Here is a 19,666-nt window from a genome sequence, read left to right as displayed (position 1 = left end):
CTGAAAACTGTATGACATGGTTCAGATTTACAACTGCTGGCGGTTCTCATGGAGTGAGATCTTCCCATTATGAACCGTGTGCTTCTACTCAAACCCCTGGAGATCTATGAACGGAAAAACACAACTGAGGCCAACTGCAAGTGTGTAGTCACGGACATCTGCCCTTAGGCTGTAACTGCACAAACTCCATCTGTGTATGTTTGTATACACAGGTAGGCACTTCCTTGTTTGGTCTCCATGGAAACACCTCAGCACACATAGAAATGTTGGTGTAAACTAACACACCAACATGCAGCTAACACATATGCCACTTCTAATTATTCTTGATGGTTCTGTTAATGACTAAAGTACATATGAATTCAATTAAAGTATGCCAACCATTAGCAAACCTTTGTTTATGTTATTACCAGTGATGTAAAAGTGAAATTTCTTTTCACACTAATGATGTTAAACAAATGTGTCACAAGAACACATCAGGATAATCATTTAAAGAATCAAAGATAAAATTAAAATATAATATAGATAATTTATTTTCAGATAAATTACATTACACCATCAGTGCAATAGTGAAGTTCCACACACTTTAAATAGAGATTCTCCCATGTGCATACATTACTTTAAATAGATTCTCCTATGTGCATACATTACTTTAAATAGAATTTCACCTATGCACATACATGACTTTTCTATCTGGCTGAGTGTATGTGGAAAGTTATAGATAATGAACACTGCTTTGTTTTTGAGGTATGCAACATGTTCAGTCCAATGATTATAATGTGTGTGGAAGGTAAGGGCCTGTTTAGAAGTCTGGCCTGTCCTTCTTTAGTTTGGAGTAGTCCATGTTGATGTTGAAGAACTAGAGGGGGGAAATGGAAGAAGATAAGCTCATCTCATTAATCATTAACGTTCATTAGCATTAACAACATTAACTCCAATGGTACATCTGCCATTGGAGAAGCCACCTGATTACCATCTGATTAGAATGAACCAAATGTTAAACCAGGGGAACAAATTATGCTGTAAACCCCACCCTGGCCTGGAATGGTCCATTCCGTTCCCGATTCTATAGCTGTGCCTAATCTGATGTACTTTATATATTCAGGCCATGCCTAGTTAAATCTATAAAGCTGGAGTTTGGGATCTTGGGCTGATAAGATACTGAACATAAGATACTGAACAGAAGTGCTGAGGTGAGCTGAACACGGTCCAGCGCTCCTCAGTGTGTGTTCCTGAAAAAGACTGTCATATCAGTTCTCCCCACCTTGTACTGGTCATTGGGTCCTAGTTTGTTCCAGGGTTCTGGGTTGTTTTTGTGGTCCCACCTGCAATGAACATCACCCAGTTAATGCAGCAATGTGAGAAATTGCATAAATGTAGCACTAACCTCTGACCCACTGAGTACTCACGAGCAATCTGGGTTCTTGAGAGCCGCCCGGCCAAGAGCCAGTACGCACAAGGTCGCTCCACCACCAATGAATACAAACAGAGGGATGAGCTACAGACAGACAGAAAGAGAACAAAAATGCAACAAAACAAAAATCAGTAAGCTCAAATCTAAGTTCAAATACACATTGTGCTGAATTACATGTTACTGTTAGTGTCATTTAAACTTCATAGCTTGTTAAATTACAGAGAGATTTTAGATTTTTATCCATCATTTGTGATGGTTGCCTGCTAGTCATGGATGCCTTGCAACTACGCCCTGGCTAACCTTTGCTGTGGCAACACTGTTTTGTCATTTAGGTTCCCGTATGAGACAGCCTCAAAAGACACTTTGAAAATTTGAAAACGAACTGAAAAATTGCGTGCTGCCCTTCACACTGTAGCCATACCAACAGTTCCCGTGAGGCGCTGTGAGTATCCAGGGTGTTTATAGCGCATACGTGCCTCCATGGAATTACCAGCCAAGCCCTGTCGCGCTGGCGGTCCAGGAGGGAGGCTGCGCGCACACGCAGGTGGACGCGCTTTACGGTGTTGATCAAAGAGAACGCTTCAATTCTGAACAAATAACCATCACGGGCCATTTTTTAAAATATCATATAAAGTGACTAATTAAAGGAAAATTGAAATAAGGACCGAACCTTCTCCTCCATAGACTATGAGCCACTCAAAGTCATTCAACAATAGCCAAGGTCGGGCCGACATCGCAGCTGTGAGCGTCACCTCGGTAGACTATAGGAACGTGCGCGCATGACCTCTGTTCATGGCTGACAGCCATCCGGCGCTTTCCTTTACCGCAATAAAATGAAACCATAGCCTCATTTCTTAAGACGGATATTTGTTCCCATTTAAACATGATGGTCGCCGTTATGGAGTCAGTAGAGCGCTTACGATGTTAGGATGTAATGTGGCAAAATGCCGGTAAGCGCTTAATATTAGACAGGTGGCGTAATGCATCCTCACCACATCCGCATCTATTAACGGTGATAGAAAACCTGAGACATCCACGAAGAAATAACACCGTTCAAAGCGCGGATGAATGATATGTGAAAGTATTTACGGTATTTTGTAATAAAACGACATGGCGTGACTATAAACCCGGTTAATCGTTTGCGCCAAGCGTACTGTACTCTCTCCGACTTAAGCGATATTACTCTTATATTAAAAAGAGCCCACTTACGGCTGGATGACTCCTGAGTTGTTTGGCCACTTGGCTGAGCATGTTTGCTTCCTCCGGCCGTGGGTTCAAATTCGAAATGTGTCGACCTGAATATTCGGTACCGCGATGAGCGCGCGAGCACGTTCCGGTGCGCTGTGAGGAGAGTCCGCGCTCCCTCCGAGTGCTAGCGCCCCGTTACAGCCCCGCCCCCGCCAGAGGCTCGTCCAATCACAGAAGGGACAGAACTGAACCGACACGACGCCGGGAGCGCGTGCGTGCGCGGGTTATTCCAGAGGTTTTCCCGGCCGTAGAGTAGAAGCTCCGAGGAAACGAGGCCCGTCACTGGGAAGTATGTGGCGAAATACCGGAAACGCGGTTTTACTACTCGTAAATGACGCATACTCATGTGACTGTTGATGTGTATGACTGTAAGCGTTACAATACACACGAGGACAATGAACAGACGACACATTCAGGTCATTTAACCATTTACTAAAACAAACAAAAACACTTTTAGGCTAATAACAAGCAACTTCGTCCTTTAAAAACAAATGTGCTATAAATAAGTTAGAATATGATATCATAACGGTCTCAAACGGAGACAATTTCCGCAAAAAAATGAATAAAAAGAATACTGTAACGTCCAAACTGAACAGCAGGACGCTACACTCCCCTGTAACGCGCTGTCCTCAGCTCAAGATTCCGTCACGCGTTGTGAACATGGAATCGTCCTCACTCAGTATATAGCTTATGCGGCAAACAGCCAAGTCAGACAACCAGCCTAACAATATTTACGCCACTATTAACTATGTTCAAGTACAAATACAGGAGCGAATATAACATTACAATTGGCATACTCAAAAGTATACTGTGCAAACGTTCATTTAACTAGAACACTTAACATAGGCCTTTCTCTCCTTGTTTAAACATCAGAAATGTCAGAACCTCATCAATGGTCACAAAGTAGTCTTCCAAATCACACACTTCAATCCTGGTAATATACCTTTTCAAATAAAAATTATGTTTGAAATACACATTGGTGGGCGTTCACCTGCTCACACTGCCCTCATTCAAACCCATTAACAGAAGTAAAAAAATATAAACCTACAAAAAGCACCCCTCTCTAAATATGTGCACTTATAAATACCTGAAAGAGTCCCCCCTTACCCAATGATACTTCATCAGGTCACATGATTTCTAATATTGTAGCCACATTGAAGATTCAACAGTGACAGCTCTGCACATCACTAATCTTCTACAAACTGAAAAGCTGGCATTCATTGTTGACTCCTCCCACTACAGAAAAGGCAACCAACTCGAATCTAACTAAAATAATAATCATCCGGCACCTTGTCGTTTCACGTCATAAGAACAGAAACCAAAGTGTGCCTGCTGTGTGAGGACCCTTCCCGTCCCCTTCAGGTTTTAATCTCTGCTTCATTGTTTTTACTGCAATCTGCTCAGGGTTGGAATGGTTAGCATTAGATATACTTAGGGTTTTACAGACATCTGGTCAGTGATGCTATAAAATAAATATATATTTTTTTAAATCACACACACACACACACACACACACACACACACCTCGATATGTGAGAATAGTCCATCTCAACACAAAGTCTGTCATCGCTGTACAAAGCAAGAGGCAGAGCTTTTAGAAGAACACAGCTTCAGCCTACCGAGAAGAAAAAAAGAACCTCGCTCACACAAATCCAGGCTAACAAAACAAAAAAGGCTGGTGCTGCATTTGCCAGGCATGCGAGTGTGTGCGGAGACGTGGAATTGTCACTATCAGTCCCACATCCGAAGGACTGCTGGTTCCAGGGATCCCAAGCACCCAGCGGTCATAACACTCCAGGACTTGGGGTCTGGCGAGATCCACCCTGTCCTGCCCAGCAGGACCCTGGAGACACAGACAAACTCCGAAACAGGAAGTCCACCGAAGGTAGGAGGGGCTTCAGCAGACTGACAGGACAGAAGGCAGAGCCTCCATGGGGGGTGAAGTTGACCTTGTTGGGATCAGGACAGGATGCGAGAGACGCCTGATCCTTGCACACAACACTGGAGATAATCACAGAAACATCACCCAGAGCTTCAGTAAGCTATTAAACCAGTCACAGAAAAAATAAAGACAGCATCTATAAAGCAGGTGTTCAGCTAGATCTGCAGCTGTGCCCTAGGTGTGTGCTGGACTAGACGTCTGCACCAGTGTTTATTCATGGACCTTTGATTTCACCATTAGACATTTGGAAAAGGTGTGTACATACATGTGCGTGTGCAGTGCGGTGCGTGTGCATGCACTCACGTGTTCTCCTCACACGCGGGGACTCGCTCACAGCCCTCCGGTGGCTCCCTCTGGAAGCAGTAGCTCTTGTTGGGACGTGGAGAACAGGCCACGGTCAATGACAGGGGAGAGGAGCAGGAGGGGACAGCGCCACCCGGTGGATCTGTGCAGGTTGATGTCACAAACGTCACGGCATGCCCAAGCCCGCACGTCCCTCCATCCTCAAGAGGGGCGGGACTGCAGGAGCCATGCCTCTCAAACAGTTCATGCACACAAGTCTACTCTGCTACAGTAGTACCAGCTAATCTGTTCTTCTTAAACCTTTTTTATATATATTTTAGATTCTTTATATACTTGAATACATATATGTGTCTGTGACTATATTTATGCATGTAAGATTTAACAATGGCCATTTATATGACTGAACAGTCTGCTCTGCATTGTGAGACTCCACCGATGTGTGAATAAAGCCTGTCTCAGGCTGAGGGCTTTACCAGTGTCAAGCTCAGGCAGGCACTGAGGACAGGAACACGAAGGCGAGGATGAGGATAGGTGTGTGGAGGAAGGCTCACTCTGCGAGCTGCCTCTGGAGTTCAGAGAGGGAACAGGAGCTCGACGGCCATCCGGGACCTCCAGCAGCTAGAGACCAAACACCACAAGCTCAGAGAGGCAAATGCATACCCTCAGGGCTTTGACCAACGCATCATTCTCTTCACCCACACATGATTCATTGCCCATTGCAAACTTTACTAACTGCATTTTATTCCTCCATATGTGAACAATGCAACCAGATTTCATGGCTCTTCTGTACATGTGGGACAGTTGAGGACCCTGGTCTGTGTCCTGCCGAGGTGTGTGTACCCTGCTGTGCTGGGTGTGTGTGTGTGTACCCTGCTGTGCTGGGGGTGTGTGTGTCTGTGTGTGTCTGTGTGTCGCCGTGTTTCCATCCAAACCTTTCGAAAAAATAATGCGCAATTTCCAAGTTTCGGCAGAAAAAAATGCGACTTAAGCCTCGTTTCCATTCATTACAGTTATGCGAATAAACTTTAGATCACGTGAGAGGACGCCAAACAATAGTGGTTTTACATCCATCTGGTAGTTACGCATTTTTGCACGTTGAGGTTTTGAAACATTTTTTTCTTTTTCTTTTCTATACATGGAGAAGTTAAATTAAATTTTTGCTCTCTCCAGAACTGTTTTTGCATGCATTTGCCTCTTTACATCGCGATCATGTACAGAACCACATGACTTGAGGCATGATACGTCATCGTTTATGCGAAAAACCCTTTTCCATCCAGTTTTTTCGAATTTTGGCGATGCGATAGTCTAACTTTTCCACCTCCTCCTAGCGTAAAAATCTTTTTGCGATATTTGGGGCTTTTTTTCGAATTTTGGTCTTTTTCCATCCAGCTTTTTTCATGCGCATTTTCAAAATGCGCAAAAACTTGGTGGATGGAAAACCCTCTTATCTATCTCTCACTCTCACTCTCACATGGGGCAGTCATGGCCTGGTGGTAGGGAACTGGTCTTGTGACCGGAGGGTCGTGGGTTTGATTCCCAGACCTGAGGTCATGACTGAGGTGCCCTTGAGCAAGGCACCTAACTGTTCCCCAGGCGCCGGGCTAGGGCTGCCCACCACTCTGGGCATGTGTGATCCACAGCCCCCTAGTAATCACTAGTGTGTGTGTGTGTTCAAACTGCACAGATGGGTAAAAAGCAGAGGACAAATTTTGACTGAGGTGCAAATCACAATTGACAAAATATGGCACATTACATTTTTACACACACACACACACACACACACACACACACACACACACACACACACACACACACACACACAGTTTTCCCACTTAGAAATTATGGAGGGGTCTGAAATTTCCATCTTAGATGCGAGAGACAATCACAATGTATGATTTGTGTGTTACTGCTGCAAATAAATATTTGAACCCCAGTGGAAATCAACGTTAATATTTGGTACAGTAGCTGCAGCAGGGATTTTGGCCCATTCCTCCGCACAGATCTTCTCCAGATCAGTTTCTGGGCTGTCGCTGAGAAACATGGACTTTGAGGTCCCTCCAAAGATTTTCTATTGGGTTTAGGCCTGGAGACTGGCTAGGCCACTCCAGAACCTTGATATGCTTCTTACAGAGCCACTCCTGGGTTTTCTGGCTGTGTGCTTTGAGTCATTGCCATGTTGAAAGACTCAGCCACGACCTATCTTCAATGGTCTGAGGGAAGGAGGTTGTTCCCCAAAATCTCACAATACATAGCCCCAGTCATGCTCTCCTTAATTCAGTGCAGTCGTTCTGTCCCATGTGCAGAAAAAAAGCACTATCAAAGTATGATGCTTCCACCCCCATGCTTCACAGTAGGGATGGTCCTCATCATTCTTTGTCCTCCAAACACGGCGAGTGAAATTAAGACCAAGAAGGTCTATTTTGGTCTCATCTGACCACTCTCTTCAGGTCATTGATCAGTTCCTCCTGTGTAGTTCTGGCCTGATTCCTCACCTTTCTTAGGATCATTGCTACGCCACAAGGCGAGATCTTGCATGGACCCCCAGTCCGAGGGAGATTGACGGTCATGTTTAGCTACTTCAATTTTCTAATAATTGCCCCAACAGTTGATTTTTTTTTCTTCACCAAGCTGCTTGGCAATTGCCCTGTAGCCCTTTCCAGCCTTGTGGAGGTCTACAATTTTGTCTCTGGTGTCTTTGGACAGCTCTTTGGTCTTAGCCATGTTAGTAGTTGGAGTCTTATTGATTGTGTGGGGTAGACAGGTGTTTTATGCAGCTAACGACTTCAAACAGGTACTTCTAATTTAGAAAAATAAGTGGAGTGGAGGTGGAATTTTTAAAGGTGGACTAACAGGTATTTGAGGGTCAAATTTTTTGCTGATTGGCAGGTGTTCAAATACCTATTTGCAGCAGTAAGACAAAAAAAAATATGTGTATATATGTGTGTGTGTGTGTGTGTGTGTGTGTGTGTGTGCGCGCATGTACCCAGCTGTGATGGTATATAAAGGCTGTGTGTGTGCGTGTGTGCCCTGCTGTGCTGGTATATAAAGACTGTATGGTTGTATATATGTGCATGTATATATGTACCCTGCTGTGCTGGTATATAAAGACTGTGTATGTATATATATATATATATATACCTTGCTGTGCCGGTATATAAAGGCTGTATGTATACATGTGTGTGTATATATATGTACCCTGCTGTGCTGGTATATAAAGGCTGTATGTATGTATATATGTGTGTATACACTACCGTTCACAAGTTTGGGGTCACTTAGAAATGTTCTTATTTTTGAAAGAAAAGCTGTTTTTTTTTCAATTTAGCTAACATTAAATGCATCAAAAATACACTCTATACATTATTAATGTGGTAAATGACTATTCTAGCTGTAAACATCTGGTTTTTAATGCAATATCTACATAGATGTATAGAGACCCATTTCCAACAACCATCACTCCAGTGTTCTAATGGTACATTGTGTTTGCTAAATCTGTAAGGAGGCTATTGGATATTTAGAAAACCCTTGAAAACCCTTGTGCAAAAAAAGTTTTGCTGATTAGAGAAGCTATAAAACTGACCTCCCTTTGAGCTAGTTGAGAATCTGGAGCATTACAATTGTTGGTTCGATTAAACTCACAAAATGGCCAGAAAAAGACAACTTTCAATTGAAACTCGACAGTCTATTCTTGTTCTGAGAAATGAAGTCTATTCCATGCGAGACATTGCCAAGAAACTGAAGATTTCCTACAATGGTGTGTACTACTCCCTTCAGAGGAGAGCACAGACAGGCTCTAACCAGAGTAGAAGGAGAAGTGGAAGGCCCCGCTGCACAACTGAGCAAGAAGACAAGTACATTAGAGTCTCCAGTTTGAGAAATCGATGCCTCACAGGTCCTCAACTGGCAGCTTCATTATATAGTACCCGCAAAACGCCAGTGTCAACGTCTACAGTGAAGAGGCGACTCCGGGATGCTGGCCTTCAGGGCAGAGTGGCAAAGAAAAAGCCATATCTGGCTAATAAAAGAAAAAGATTAATATGGGCAAAAGAACAGACATTGGACAGAGGAAGATTGGAAAAAAGTGTTATGGACAGACGAATCAAAGTTTGAGGTGTTTGGATCACACAGACGAACATTTGTGAGACGCAGAACAACTGAAAACATGCTGGAAGAGTGCCCGACACCATCTGTCAAACATGGTGGAGGTAATGTGATGGTCTGGGGTTGCTTTGGTGCTGCTAAAGTGGGAGATTTGAACAAGGTAAAAGGGATTTTGAATAAGGAAGGCTATCACTCCATTTTGCAACACCATGCCATACCCTGTGGACAGCGCTTGATTGGAGCCAATTTCATCCTGCAACAGGACAATGACCCAAAGCACACCTCCAAATTATGCACAAACTATTTAGAGAAGAAGCAGGCAGCTGGTGTTTTATCGGTAATGGAGTGGCCAGAGCAGTCACCAGATCTCAACCCCATTGAGCTGTTGTGGGAGCAGCTTGACCGTATGGTACGAAAAAAGTGCCCATTAACCCAATCAAACTTGTGGGAGCGGCTTCTGGAAGCATGGGGTGAAATTTCTCCAGATTACCTCAGCAAATTAACAGCTAGAATGCCAAAGGTCTGCAATGCTGTAATTGCTGCTAAGGGAGCATTCTTTGACGAAAGCAAAGTTTAAAGTAGAAAATTATTTCAAATAAAAAAAAAAACATTATTTCTACCTTGTCAATGTCTGGACTATATTTCTATTCATTTTGCAACTCATTTGATAAATAAAAGTATGAGATTTCAGGGAAAACACAAAATTGTCTAGGTGAGCCCAAACTTTTGAACGGTAGTGTATATATGTACCCTGCTGTGCTGGTATATAAAGGCTGTATGTATGTATATGTGTGTGTATACAAGTACCCTGCTGTGCTGGTATATAAAGGCTGTATGTATGTATATATGTGTGTATACAAGTACCCTGCTGTGCTGGTATATAAAGGCTGCATGTATGTATGTGTGTGTGTGTGTGTGTGTGTGTGTGTGTGTGTGTGTGTGTGTGCGCATGTGTGTGTACCCTGCTGTGCTGTTATATAAAGGCTGTATGGATGTATATATGTGCATGTATATATGTACCCTCCTGTGCTGGTATATAAAGACTGTGTGTATGTATATATGTGTGTATATATATACCCTGTTATGTTGGTATATAAAGCCTGTATGTATGTATACATGTGTGTATATATGTACCCTGCTGTGCTGGTATATAAGGGCTATATGTATTTATACATGCATGTATATATGTAACCTGCTGTGCTGGTATATAAAGGCTGTATGTATGTATATATGTGTGTATACAAGTACCCTGCTGTGCTGGTATATAAAGGCTGTATGTATGTATATATGTGTGTATATATGTACCCTGCTGTGCTGGTATATAAAGGCTGTATGTATGTATATATATGTGTGGTATATAAGGGCTATATGTATTTATACATGTGTGTATATATGTAACCTGCTGTGCTGGTATATAAAGGCTTTATGTGTGTATATATATGTACCCTGCTGTGCTGGTATATAAAGACTGTGTGTATGTATATATGTGTGTATATATATATACCCTGTTATGTTGATATATAAAGCCTGTATGTATGTATACATGTGTGTATATATGTACCCTGCTGTGCTGGTATATAAGGGCTATATGTATTTATACATGCATGTATATATGTAACCTGCTGTGCTGGTATATAAAGGCTGTATGTATGTATATGTGTGTGTATACAAGTACCCTGCTGTGCTGGTATATAAAGGCTGTATGTATGTATATATGTGTGTATATATGTAACCTGCTGTGCTGGTATATAAAGGCTTTATGTGTGTATATATATGTACCCTGCTGTGCTGGTATATAAAGACTGTGTGTATGTATATATGTGTGTATATATATATACCCTGTTATGTTGATATATAAAGCCTGTATGTATGTATACATGTGTGTATATATGTACCCTGCTGTGCTGGTATATAAGGGCTATATGTATTTATACATGCATGTATATATGTAACCTGCTGTGCTGGTATATAAAGGCTGTATGTATGTATATGTGTGTGTATACAAGTACCCTGCTGTGCTGGTATATAAAGGCTGTATGTATGTATATATGTGTGTATATATGTACCCTGCTGTGCTGGTATATAAAGGCTGTATGTATGTATATATATGTGTGGTATATAAGGGCTATATGTATTTATACATGTGTGTATATATATGTAACCTGCTGTGCTGGTATATAAAGGCTTTATGTGTGTATATATGTACTAGAGGTGTGCCAAAAAATCGATTCATATATCAAAAATCGATTCTCATTTACTACGATTCAGAATCGATTTAAAATGTCCCAAAATCGATTCTAAGTCGTGGTGAAGTCTCGCGTTACGTAATTACAAAATTACGCGAGACTTTACGCAGCATGTTCTGGGACACACTCGTGCGCGGAAAAGTTTCAAAACACATGGAGGAAAGAGATATTCAACCTGTCTGGTCTTCATTTAAGGCAAAAATATGGGTTCATTTTGGTTTTTACCGAATGCCGGGGAAGACCGAACTGGACACAATGTAGCTCGTGTGCAAGGCTTGTGTAACGCGGTGAGCACGGGAGTGTTAATATAGAGAAGGGTGAGAAATAATATAGAGAAGGATGGACCCAAGTGCCGGCTCGCAAGATCAAGACGTTTGACACTCGTCAAATGTATTAGCGAGAGGGAAACGCGCACAGCGACCCAGAACGAACAAACAAAACAACACGGAAGACTCAACGTGCAAGAGAATAGAAAGCAAAACCGTGAGGGCACGGAGTAAATAGAAACAAAAAACCAATGCGGAAAATACAACGCGTGAAAAATAACACTCAACCGTAGTGAGATGGGAGGAAGAAACAAAACAACAACAGTAACTAAAAAACAGCGCGGATAAATGCAACGCGAAAACGAAACCAAGGACACCAGCAGAAGTAACTGACAAAAAAAATGCTGCAGCAAAATAAAGCCGTTCCCAAAAATAAAGGCAAAACGGATAGAAAGACATACATGATTGGGAAAACTTGAGATGGGTCAGAAAGCGACGCATGAGATACTCGAATAAGTAAAGAGAAAGCATAACAGAGAGAGGTGGCGAGGCACCATTAAACGATAAGCATTCACAGAGAAAGCAGGGACCTGGCTGTGTACGGTTACGCCGGTTTAGTCTGGGACTGACTCTGGTGCCCCTAGTGACGGCTGGGGGAACTGCATCCGAGCCAGCCCTGACAGCTCGCAAAATGAAGCTCAAGAATTTTGGTAACAACAAAAACCATTTTATTTTACCAAAGCACTTAATTTTTGTTAATTAAATGTGAAAGACACTTAATTTTCTGTATTTGTCGTTCTGTCTTGCAAAGCAGACTGTAGTAGATCATGCAGATTTTATAGACTGAAGCAGACATTTTTATAAATCAAATCGTTTTTTGAATCGAAAATCGTTTTGAATCGAAAATCGATTTTTGAATTGAATTGTGGCCCCCAAAATCGGAATCGAATCGAATCGTGAGATAGTAAACAATTCCCACCCCTAATATGTACCCTGCTGTGCTGGTATATAAAGGCTGTATGTATGTATGTATGTATGTATGTATGTACCCTGCTGTGCTGGTATATAAAGGCTGTATGTATGTATATATGTGTGTATATATGTACCCTGCTGTGCTGGTATATAAAGGCTGTATGTATGTATATATGTGTGTGTGTATATATGAAGAGTTTGGTTCCAAAACGCGATAAACGCCATTTAAAAAAAAAATGAGTTAGAGCCGGAATCAGAATGGTATGTGACCACTCTTGAAAAGCCAATATTCAATTTTTATCAAAACGCCACATCCGCCGTGTAATACTGCCCTACTTTCTCTCTTTCTTTCCAAAATGCAACAAACGCCACTCCTGATTTCCCGCAGAACGCCACATCTCCACTCATCCAATCACAGCGCACCACCACATATGGAAACACCATAGAACGCGACCTGTTGAGCCGCCCGGCATTTCTTGTAGCCTACTTTGTTAAAATATATCTCGTTTTTCACTCTCAAAATCCGCGAAAATGAACGGTTTTGATAGTATAGAGGAGCCTGTTCGAGGAGCCTGTTCGAGCACCAAACGATACAAACACACACACTATATACACGTAGCGTAACAAGCACCGCGTGAAACACATTAGTCTTAACGAGACAAGTGAACACACACACACACACACCAACGGACGTACATGTAAAGACACGGACAACATTAACACACGCTCGAAGGGAGGGGTTCGGGGCTGTAGCGTGACAATGTCTTGTTCGTTAATGAAATGTTTTGAAATTTGTGTTTTTAGGCCCAATGGTCAAACTATTATATTAAGATGTACAATTTACAGTTATTTGTTATTGTATTTTGCACATTTTCAGTAAAAAAAAATGTTCTATTGATGCCAAAGGAAATACAAGACATTTTGAAAAAAACATGGCATGGATTTATTGCGTTTTGCGAAAAAACGAATTGTTTTTTTTTTATAAATCTTTAAATATTAAAATCTTGATTTGTTTTTTTTTTTTTTTAACCTTAGTATGGTATTTGAAAGTTTGAAACAGAAAACAGTGGTTTTCAGCCTACCACTTTCTTGCTAAAGAAAACACATTTTTACTCAAATTGATCAAAATGGATTTATAGCGTTTTGGAACCAAACTCTTCATATGTACCCTGCTGTGCTGGTATATAAAGGCTGTATGTATGTATATATGTGTGTGTATATATGTACCCTGCTGTGCTGGTATATAAAGGCTGTCTCCAGCTCTTGCTCCAGTCCTTCCTCACTCTGGTGCAGCAGAGACGGCGTTTGGGTTGTAGAAGAATGAGGTGATACAGGAATGGGCACTGGCTGGGACTGCAGTTTAAACACACACACAAATACGAAGAACATCCAATCATGATGAATAGTATGAAATCAATGATCAAACTGATCTTCGGACTGGACACACACACAGCCATCTTCACTGTGAGATCAGATGTGACTGATGAGTGTGTGTATGCGAGTGTGTGTGTATGCATATGCGTGTGTGTGTGTGTGTGTGTGTGTGTGTGTGTGTGTGTGCACGTTTGTATGTAGGTGTGTGTGAGTACGAGTGTGTGTGAGTACGAGTGTGTGTGTGTGATAGAGAGCCGTATGCAGCAGGACTGCATATCTCAGCAGAGCTGCGTCTTGTTTTGATGCGAGTGTTCTTCCTGTTGTCGAACTCCTCCTCACTTCCTCTGCCGAATGTGTGTGTGTGTGTGTGTGTGCGCGTCAGGTTATGCAGTCCTCACCCACAGACCACTGAAGTCGTTTGGTTATTCATCGGGTCCTAACCCGCAGCCCTTAAGACTACGTTTGTTTTCGTAAATCAAAGTGAACAATGACTTATGCATTACATATGGAAATCCAGGGTGCCCAAGAGATTACACTACAACATATTAAATAATAAGTTCAAAAGAAACAGGTGAGATGTGTCATATTTATTTGTTTATTTAGAAGTGTATATTTGTTTGCCCATCACCAAACAGGCCACAGCTGCAGATGACAGTGTCTGTGTGCCTTTACCACCCCACATAACAGGTGTTTTCAAAGTTATTTTTGACTAAAGGGAAATGTGTACTTGGTGACGGAAGTACACATGGGAGTGGGCACTGAAAATACAGAGATGTGTGTGTGTGTGTGTTTGTGTGTACGCTCATTATTTATGAAGTGTGATTACTGTCTTTAATATGAGAGCGCAAATATAAGCTTAAAGCGAGCAAGTCAGACACACTGAGAATGCAAAATCAAGAAAACTGAGCAAAAACTGACAGTGAGAGCAGAGAAACAAGAATTGTATGGTTAAGTGCACTCACTTCACTGTTTTCAGCATGCGTTTCAGTTTTTTGCTCGCTTCTAAAATTTCTGCTCGCTTCATGATTACAAGTGTAAATACGTCACAGATCAAGGCTTGGGAGATGATTACCTGAACCATGGATTGCAACTGCAAGAGGGCATGTCACGACCCGATTTGAACCGGAAACCCAATTTGGACTAGGCATGTGCATAAATGAACATAATTCCCGATAAATCGTACAACAGACGCTGCGCGCTTACTACTGCCAATCTTACATGCATGAGACATGTTGATTCATTGTTTTTAAAACAATTAGACGTCATGGATAGCTAAAGTGCCACAAATAAAAACACTTTCCACCCAAAGTCAACAAAAAATGTTGAATGTTTGTGTTGATTAAAAATCAGCATTCCAAATTTTGACTTCACTGTGAATCTGAAGTTACAGATAGTTAGCTAATGTAGCATAGGTATTAATGTCCAAAACAAACAAAATTATTTACTTGTACAATTGTAGGACTCCAGATATAGCCATCTAGATTAAAAAAACACACTGCATAACTGTACATCTAGTTAGTTACCTACGTAGCCATAGCTACAGTGAAGCTGCATCCTAAATTTTGTTTCGGATGTTTTGCTAATTTTGGCTAGGTTTTACGGTTGATGCATCCACCTAGGATCATTAAGTAACTAGCTGTGTAATTTAACTTGAGTAGCTACTAACTACTACTAACTGTGGGCAGTCATGGCCTGGTGGTAGGGAGCTGGTCTTTTGACTGGAGGGTCTTGGGTTTGATTCCCAGACCTGAGGCCATGACTGAGGTGCCCTTGAGCAAGGCACCTAACCCCAACTGCTCCCCGGGCGCCAGGCTAGGGCTGCCCACTGCTCTGGGCACGTGTGATCCACAGCCCCCTAGTAATCACTAGTGTGTGTGTGTGTGTGTGTGTGTGTGCGCGCGTCTTCTAACTGCACAGATGGGTAAAAAGCGGAGGACAAATTTTGATTGCGGTGGAAAATCACAATTGACAAAATATGGCACATTTACATTTTTTTAACTAGCTAGCTTTATAACTTTATAGCTAGTAGGCTGCATACACAAACATTCACCATTTTGTTGGCTTTGGGTGGTAAACGTTTTAATCTGTGGCACTTTAGCTAACTATGACATCTTAATGCAATCGATGGTTCAGGAAATCATCTACCAAGTCTTGATCTGTGACGGATTTACACTTGTAATCATGAAGCGAGCAGAAATTTTAGAAGCGAACAAAAAACTGAAACGCACGCTTAAAACAGTGAAGTGAGTGCACTTAACTGTACAATTCTTGTTTCTCTGCTCTCGCTGTCACTGCTTTTGCTCGGTTTTGTTGATTTTGCGTATCTGACTTGCTCAATTTAAGCTTATATTTGCGCTCTCATATTAAAGACAGTAATCTCACTCCATAATGATTGCACTCGTTTCCTCCTATACACATGCTCAGAGGGTTTGTGTGTGTGTACTCTCTTTCCATCTGTATGCGTGCTCGTAGAGGGTGTGTGTGTGTATTCTCTATCCACCTGTACGCATGCTCGTAGAGGGTGTGTGTGCATGTGTGTGTGTATTCTCTATCCATCTGTACGCATGCATGTAGAGGGTGTGTGGGCATGTGTGTGTATTCTCTATCCACCTGTACGCATGCTCGTAGAGGGTGTGTGGGTGTGGGTGTGTGTGTGTGTGTGTGTATTCTCTATCCACCTGTACACATGCTCGTAGAGGGTGATGTGGTTTCTCAAGAATCCCCCAATACACTCCCGGCTTGGGCTTTTGTTGCAGCTGCTTTAGTTTGGCAATCTGAAGAAAAGAAAGAAAAAGAGAGGAAGTGACAGATTATATCAGAGAGAAAAAAAAAGCTCATAAGTGAATTGAAAAGAACTCCACCACCTCCAACACCACCTCCTCCTCTCTTGCCTCCAGCATATCAGCTTGATGTATATTTGGCCCCACAATACATCATCATAACATTACTTTCTCACACACACAACCTACATCTCGTAAATGTTCTGCATTTCCCCATGATGCTGAGCGTCTGTGGCTTGTGGAGACTCCACTCTGTTTTTCATCCAGCCACCAGCTTGACGTCTGCATGAAACATCCATCATCATCATCATCATCATCACCACCACCACTGCCGTTATCTGATCCAAAGCCAAACGTCTTTCAGCAGAACACTGCACAACACACAGCCTAGCACACTAACCGATTACCATTACTACTAATGGTAGTAATATAAAAACTATTAGACTACCATACTAAATGATTACCATCAGCTATGAATACATAATGACAAAAGACCACTCCAATGCAATATACAAAAAAAAAATGCTCATATATAATATATATATATATATAATTTTTTTATTTTTTTGGGGGGGGGTGTTCATGAGGAACAGAAAGTGAAGACAAGAAAAAGGCAAAGCCTCAGTCCATCAAAGGGCTTCCTTCCTCTTCACAGCTGAGGAACTGTTGAGTGTCACTGCAGGCCTCGCTCACACACACAACAGCCAATCTACCAGCTGGCCTAGTTATGTGGCACAGTTATGTGTGCTGGTACTGAATATTATTTTTATAATCCTTATTTAGCCACGTTGTGGTTTCAGCACCAACAGGTTGCTGTCCAAAAGTGGAGAAGCATACTGTACTAGAGAAGCTGAAGGATATAATCAGTTTTGTTTAAGAACACCCTGTCAAAACAGCACTGTGTTTATTTACTTAAGGCACTCCCAAAAGACAGGTTAGTGGGGTAATGCAATCTTTCTTCCAAATGTTAATAACACACGGAATGCTTTGGGAACTACACAGACATGTCCCCCCCCAGCTCATCTCTAGACATGTCCCCCCTCGCACAGCTCATCTCCAGACATGTCCCCCTGCTCGGGCTGTGACAGCCACACCTAGTTCTGGTCTGAGAGCTGCTAGCTGCTATCCACTCTGATCACAGATCAGTTGTCCCCTTGGAAGCTCAGAGACAAATGAGCATTAATGTTACAAACTGCTGATTTCAGATCAGCCTGAGCAGGTCTCTGCCTGCAGCAAATGTGCAGAAGGCGCAGCCAGGATGTGGGTTCTGCTGCAATGCTCTCAGCCCCGTGAGAACGGGGCGAGTGAGAGAGAGAGAGAGAGAGAGGAATAAAAAAAAAAGGTTTAACACATCAGCTAACATTATCAGCTGAGTCTGACATCCAAAGACCAATTCATTGTCTTCTGTGGGGGGGGTTGGGCATCAGTGATTAAAAGCAGAGCACTGCACAGCTGGAGCCCGATCTCAATCCCACTGACCCCTGCAGCTGTGAGCTGACCACAGCACCACCACCCCCCATGACCTCTGACCTGTGTGTACTGGTCTTTTTGTCCGTGTCCGCGCTGTGCCGTTTTGTCGCAGTCCCTGGGCCACTGGCCCTGCAGGTACGGTCCCACTATAGAGTCTGAAGACATCGCCCTTCGAATCTTCACCTGGGGCAGCACTCGAACCTTCTCGGCTGCTGAAAGAGAAGGAAGGCGTAATTTGAGGCCTGATGTGACGGGTTTAAAAGCCGTCAGATAAGAGCGGAGTGATTCATCAACAAAACAAAACACAAACACTCAAAAAATAACACAAACACTATTCAAAGCGTCATGGCTGAGGATGACTTGGTTCTAGTTGTGTGTTTTAATGAATGATCACACCAATCAAATATACCATAAATGTGTTTAGGTGTTTTTGCAAAGAAAATATTTCTAAAACTAATCAGTCCTTGCAATATTAAAAACTACATGCCTTTCACGTCAGCTTACCAACAACCTTTTATAGGTCACTTTTAAATGTCGTTAGATACATTTCAATACGTCCAAAAAGCTATTACAAGATTACTGATGAAGTTTGGACAATCTCTTTCAAATGTTTTTTTCTGATTTCATCTTCTTTAAAGTTCAGGCTTTGTGACATCAAACTGAAACGTTAACGCGTTATATTTCGTTATAAAGAGAAATCTGCGAAAACTGCGTTTTCTGAAATCAGTCAGCTTATTGGCAGAGATCGTGGGCAACATTTAATGATACATTTGTGCACACTGCTTTACCTTGGCCGATAGTGCGGAGGTCTGCTTGCGTCGTCCTGTGGAACTGGAAGGGCACGGTCGCGCGGACAGGCTGCAGCCCGGGGCCCGGGCTCGCCTCGCGGGACATGCACGCGCACGCTCTGCTGCTGGACATCCCTCGCGCAGTGGCCCACACGGCCAGGTATGGAGCTCAGACCCAGCAAGCTAAGCCGAACAGCAAACTCCCCTGAAACAGCTTCCTTTGAAACAGTCTGAAGCCAATTGCTTACAATACTGTATTTCCGTACTAACGTCACCTTCGGTATTACAACCGACTAAGTGCGACGTATGAAGTGTTACAGTTACCAAAGCAGCCAGCCAGAAACTTGGCTCAGCTGAAGAAATCTTGACTTATGCGATCGAGCTAGCCCTTGTGGGTTTATAACCTGCCTTCTGTATCTAGTTTGCTAAATGTTATCAAGGCAAACTAATAGCACAACCGCTATCTAAAAAAACATCTAAAGTGTCCTGACTAATTATAAAGGTTAAAGCTGAACTGTTAGATAAAGTTGCTGGGTCGAAGTTTTGCTCCGTCAGTGATAGTGTCCATGGTATATGTATCGATCGGTATTGCGACTTGACAAACATTAATTCTGAAGCTAGGTGCCTGGTCTTAACGCTCTCGCCTGGGTTGGCTAACCAAACCTCCTACTTCACGCCTATTGGATACCGTCACATCAATCCAGGCGTGTGCGACCAAACAAAAAGTTTCGTTTCAAGCACAGGGAAATAATTTACTGTAGTTTAAAT

General features: G+C 42.4%; 2 protein-coding genes across 4 annotated transcripts; both read right to left on the bottom strand.

Moving 5' to 3' along the window:
- Positions 1-512: 512 nt before the first annotated feature.
- ndufa4b (NDUFA4 mitochondrial complex associated b) lies at positions 513-2,932 on the bottom strand. The gene is made up of 4 exons (XM_077000995.1): positions 2,621-2,932; positions 1,407-1,495; positions 1,262-1,322; positions 513-856 (listed from the first exon to the last, which is right to left on the bottom strand). The coding sequence occupies exons 1-4, from the start codon at positions 2,660-2,662 to the stop codon at positions 800-802; spliced, it is 249 nt and encodes an 82-aa protein (XP_076857110.1). The 5' UTR covers positions 2,663-2,932; the 3' UTR covers positions 513-799.
- Positions 2,933-3,075: 143 nt separating this feature from the next.
- fam117ab (family with sequence similarity 117 member Ab) lies at positions 3,076-19,497 on the bottom strand. 3 transcript variants are annotated; one of them, XM_077000993.1, is made up of 8 exons: positions 18,899-19,495; positions 18,171-18,319; positions 16,830-16,922; positions 16,539-16,634; positions 13,714-13,839; positions 5,378-5,522; positions 4,905-5,046; positions 3,076-4,660 (listed from the first exon to the last, which is right to left on the bottom strand). In XM_077000993.1, the coding sequence occupies exons 1-8, from the start codon at positions 19,029-19,031 to the stop codon at positions 4,444-4,446; spliced, it is 1,101 nt and encodes a 366-aa protein (XP_076857108.1). In that variant the 5' UTR covers positions 19,032-19,495; the 3' UTR covers positions 3,076-4,443. The 3 variants fall into 3 exon arrangements, with proteins under 3 accessions (XP_076857108.1, XP_076857107.1, XP_076857109.1); XM_077000992.1 differs by having other exon boundaries at positions 18,171-18,322; positions 18,899-19,494; XM_077000994.1 differs by lacking the exon at positions 13,714-13,839 and having other exon boundaries at positions 18,171-18,322; positions 18,899-19,497.
- Positions 19,498-19,666: the final 169 nt, after the last annotated feature.

Source organism: Brachyhypopomus gauderio, chromosome 3 (assembly GCF_052324685.1).
Source record: "Brachyhypopomus gauderio isolate BG-103 chromosome 3, BGAUD_0.2, whole genome shotgun sequence".
In the NCBI taxonomy this organism is placed as follows: Eukaryota; Metazoa; Chordata; class Actinopteri; order Gymnotiformes; family Hypopomidae; genus Brachyhypopomus; species Brachyhypopomus gauderio.
Note: the sequence above shows the minus strand (reverse complement) of the source record. Positions and strands in the feature narration are given on the sequence as shown.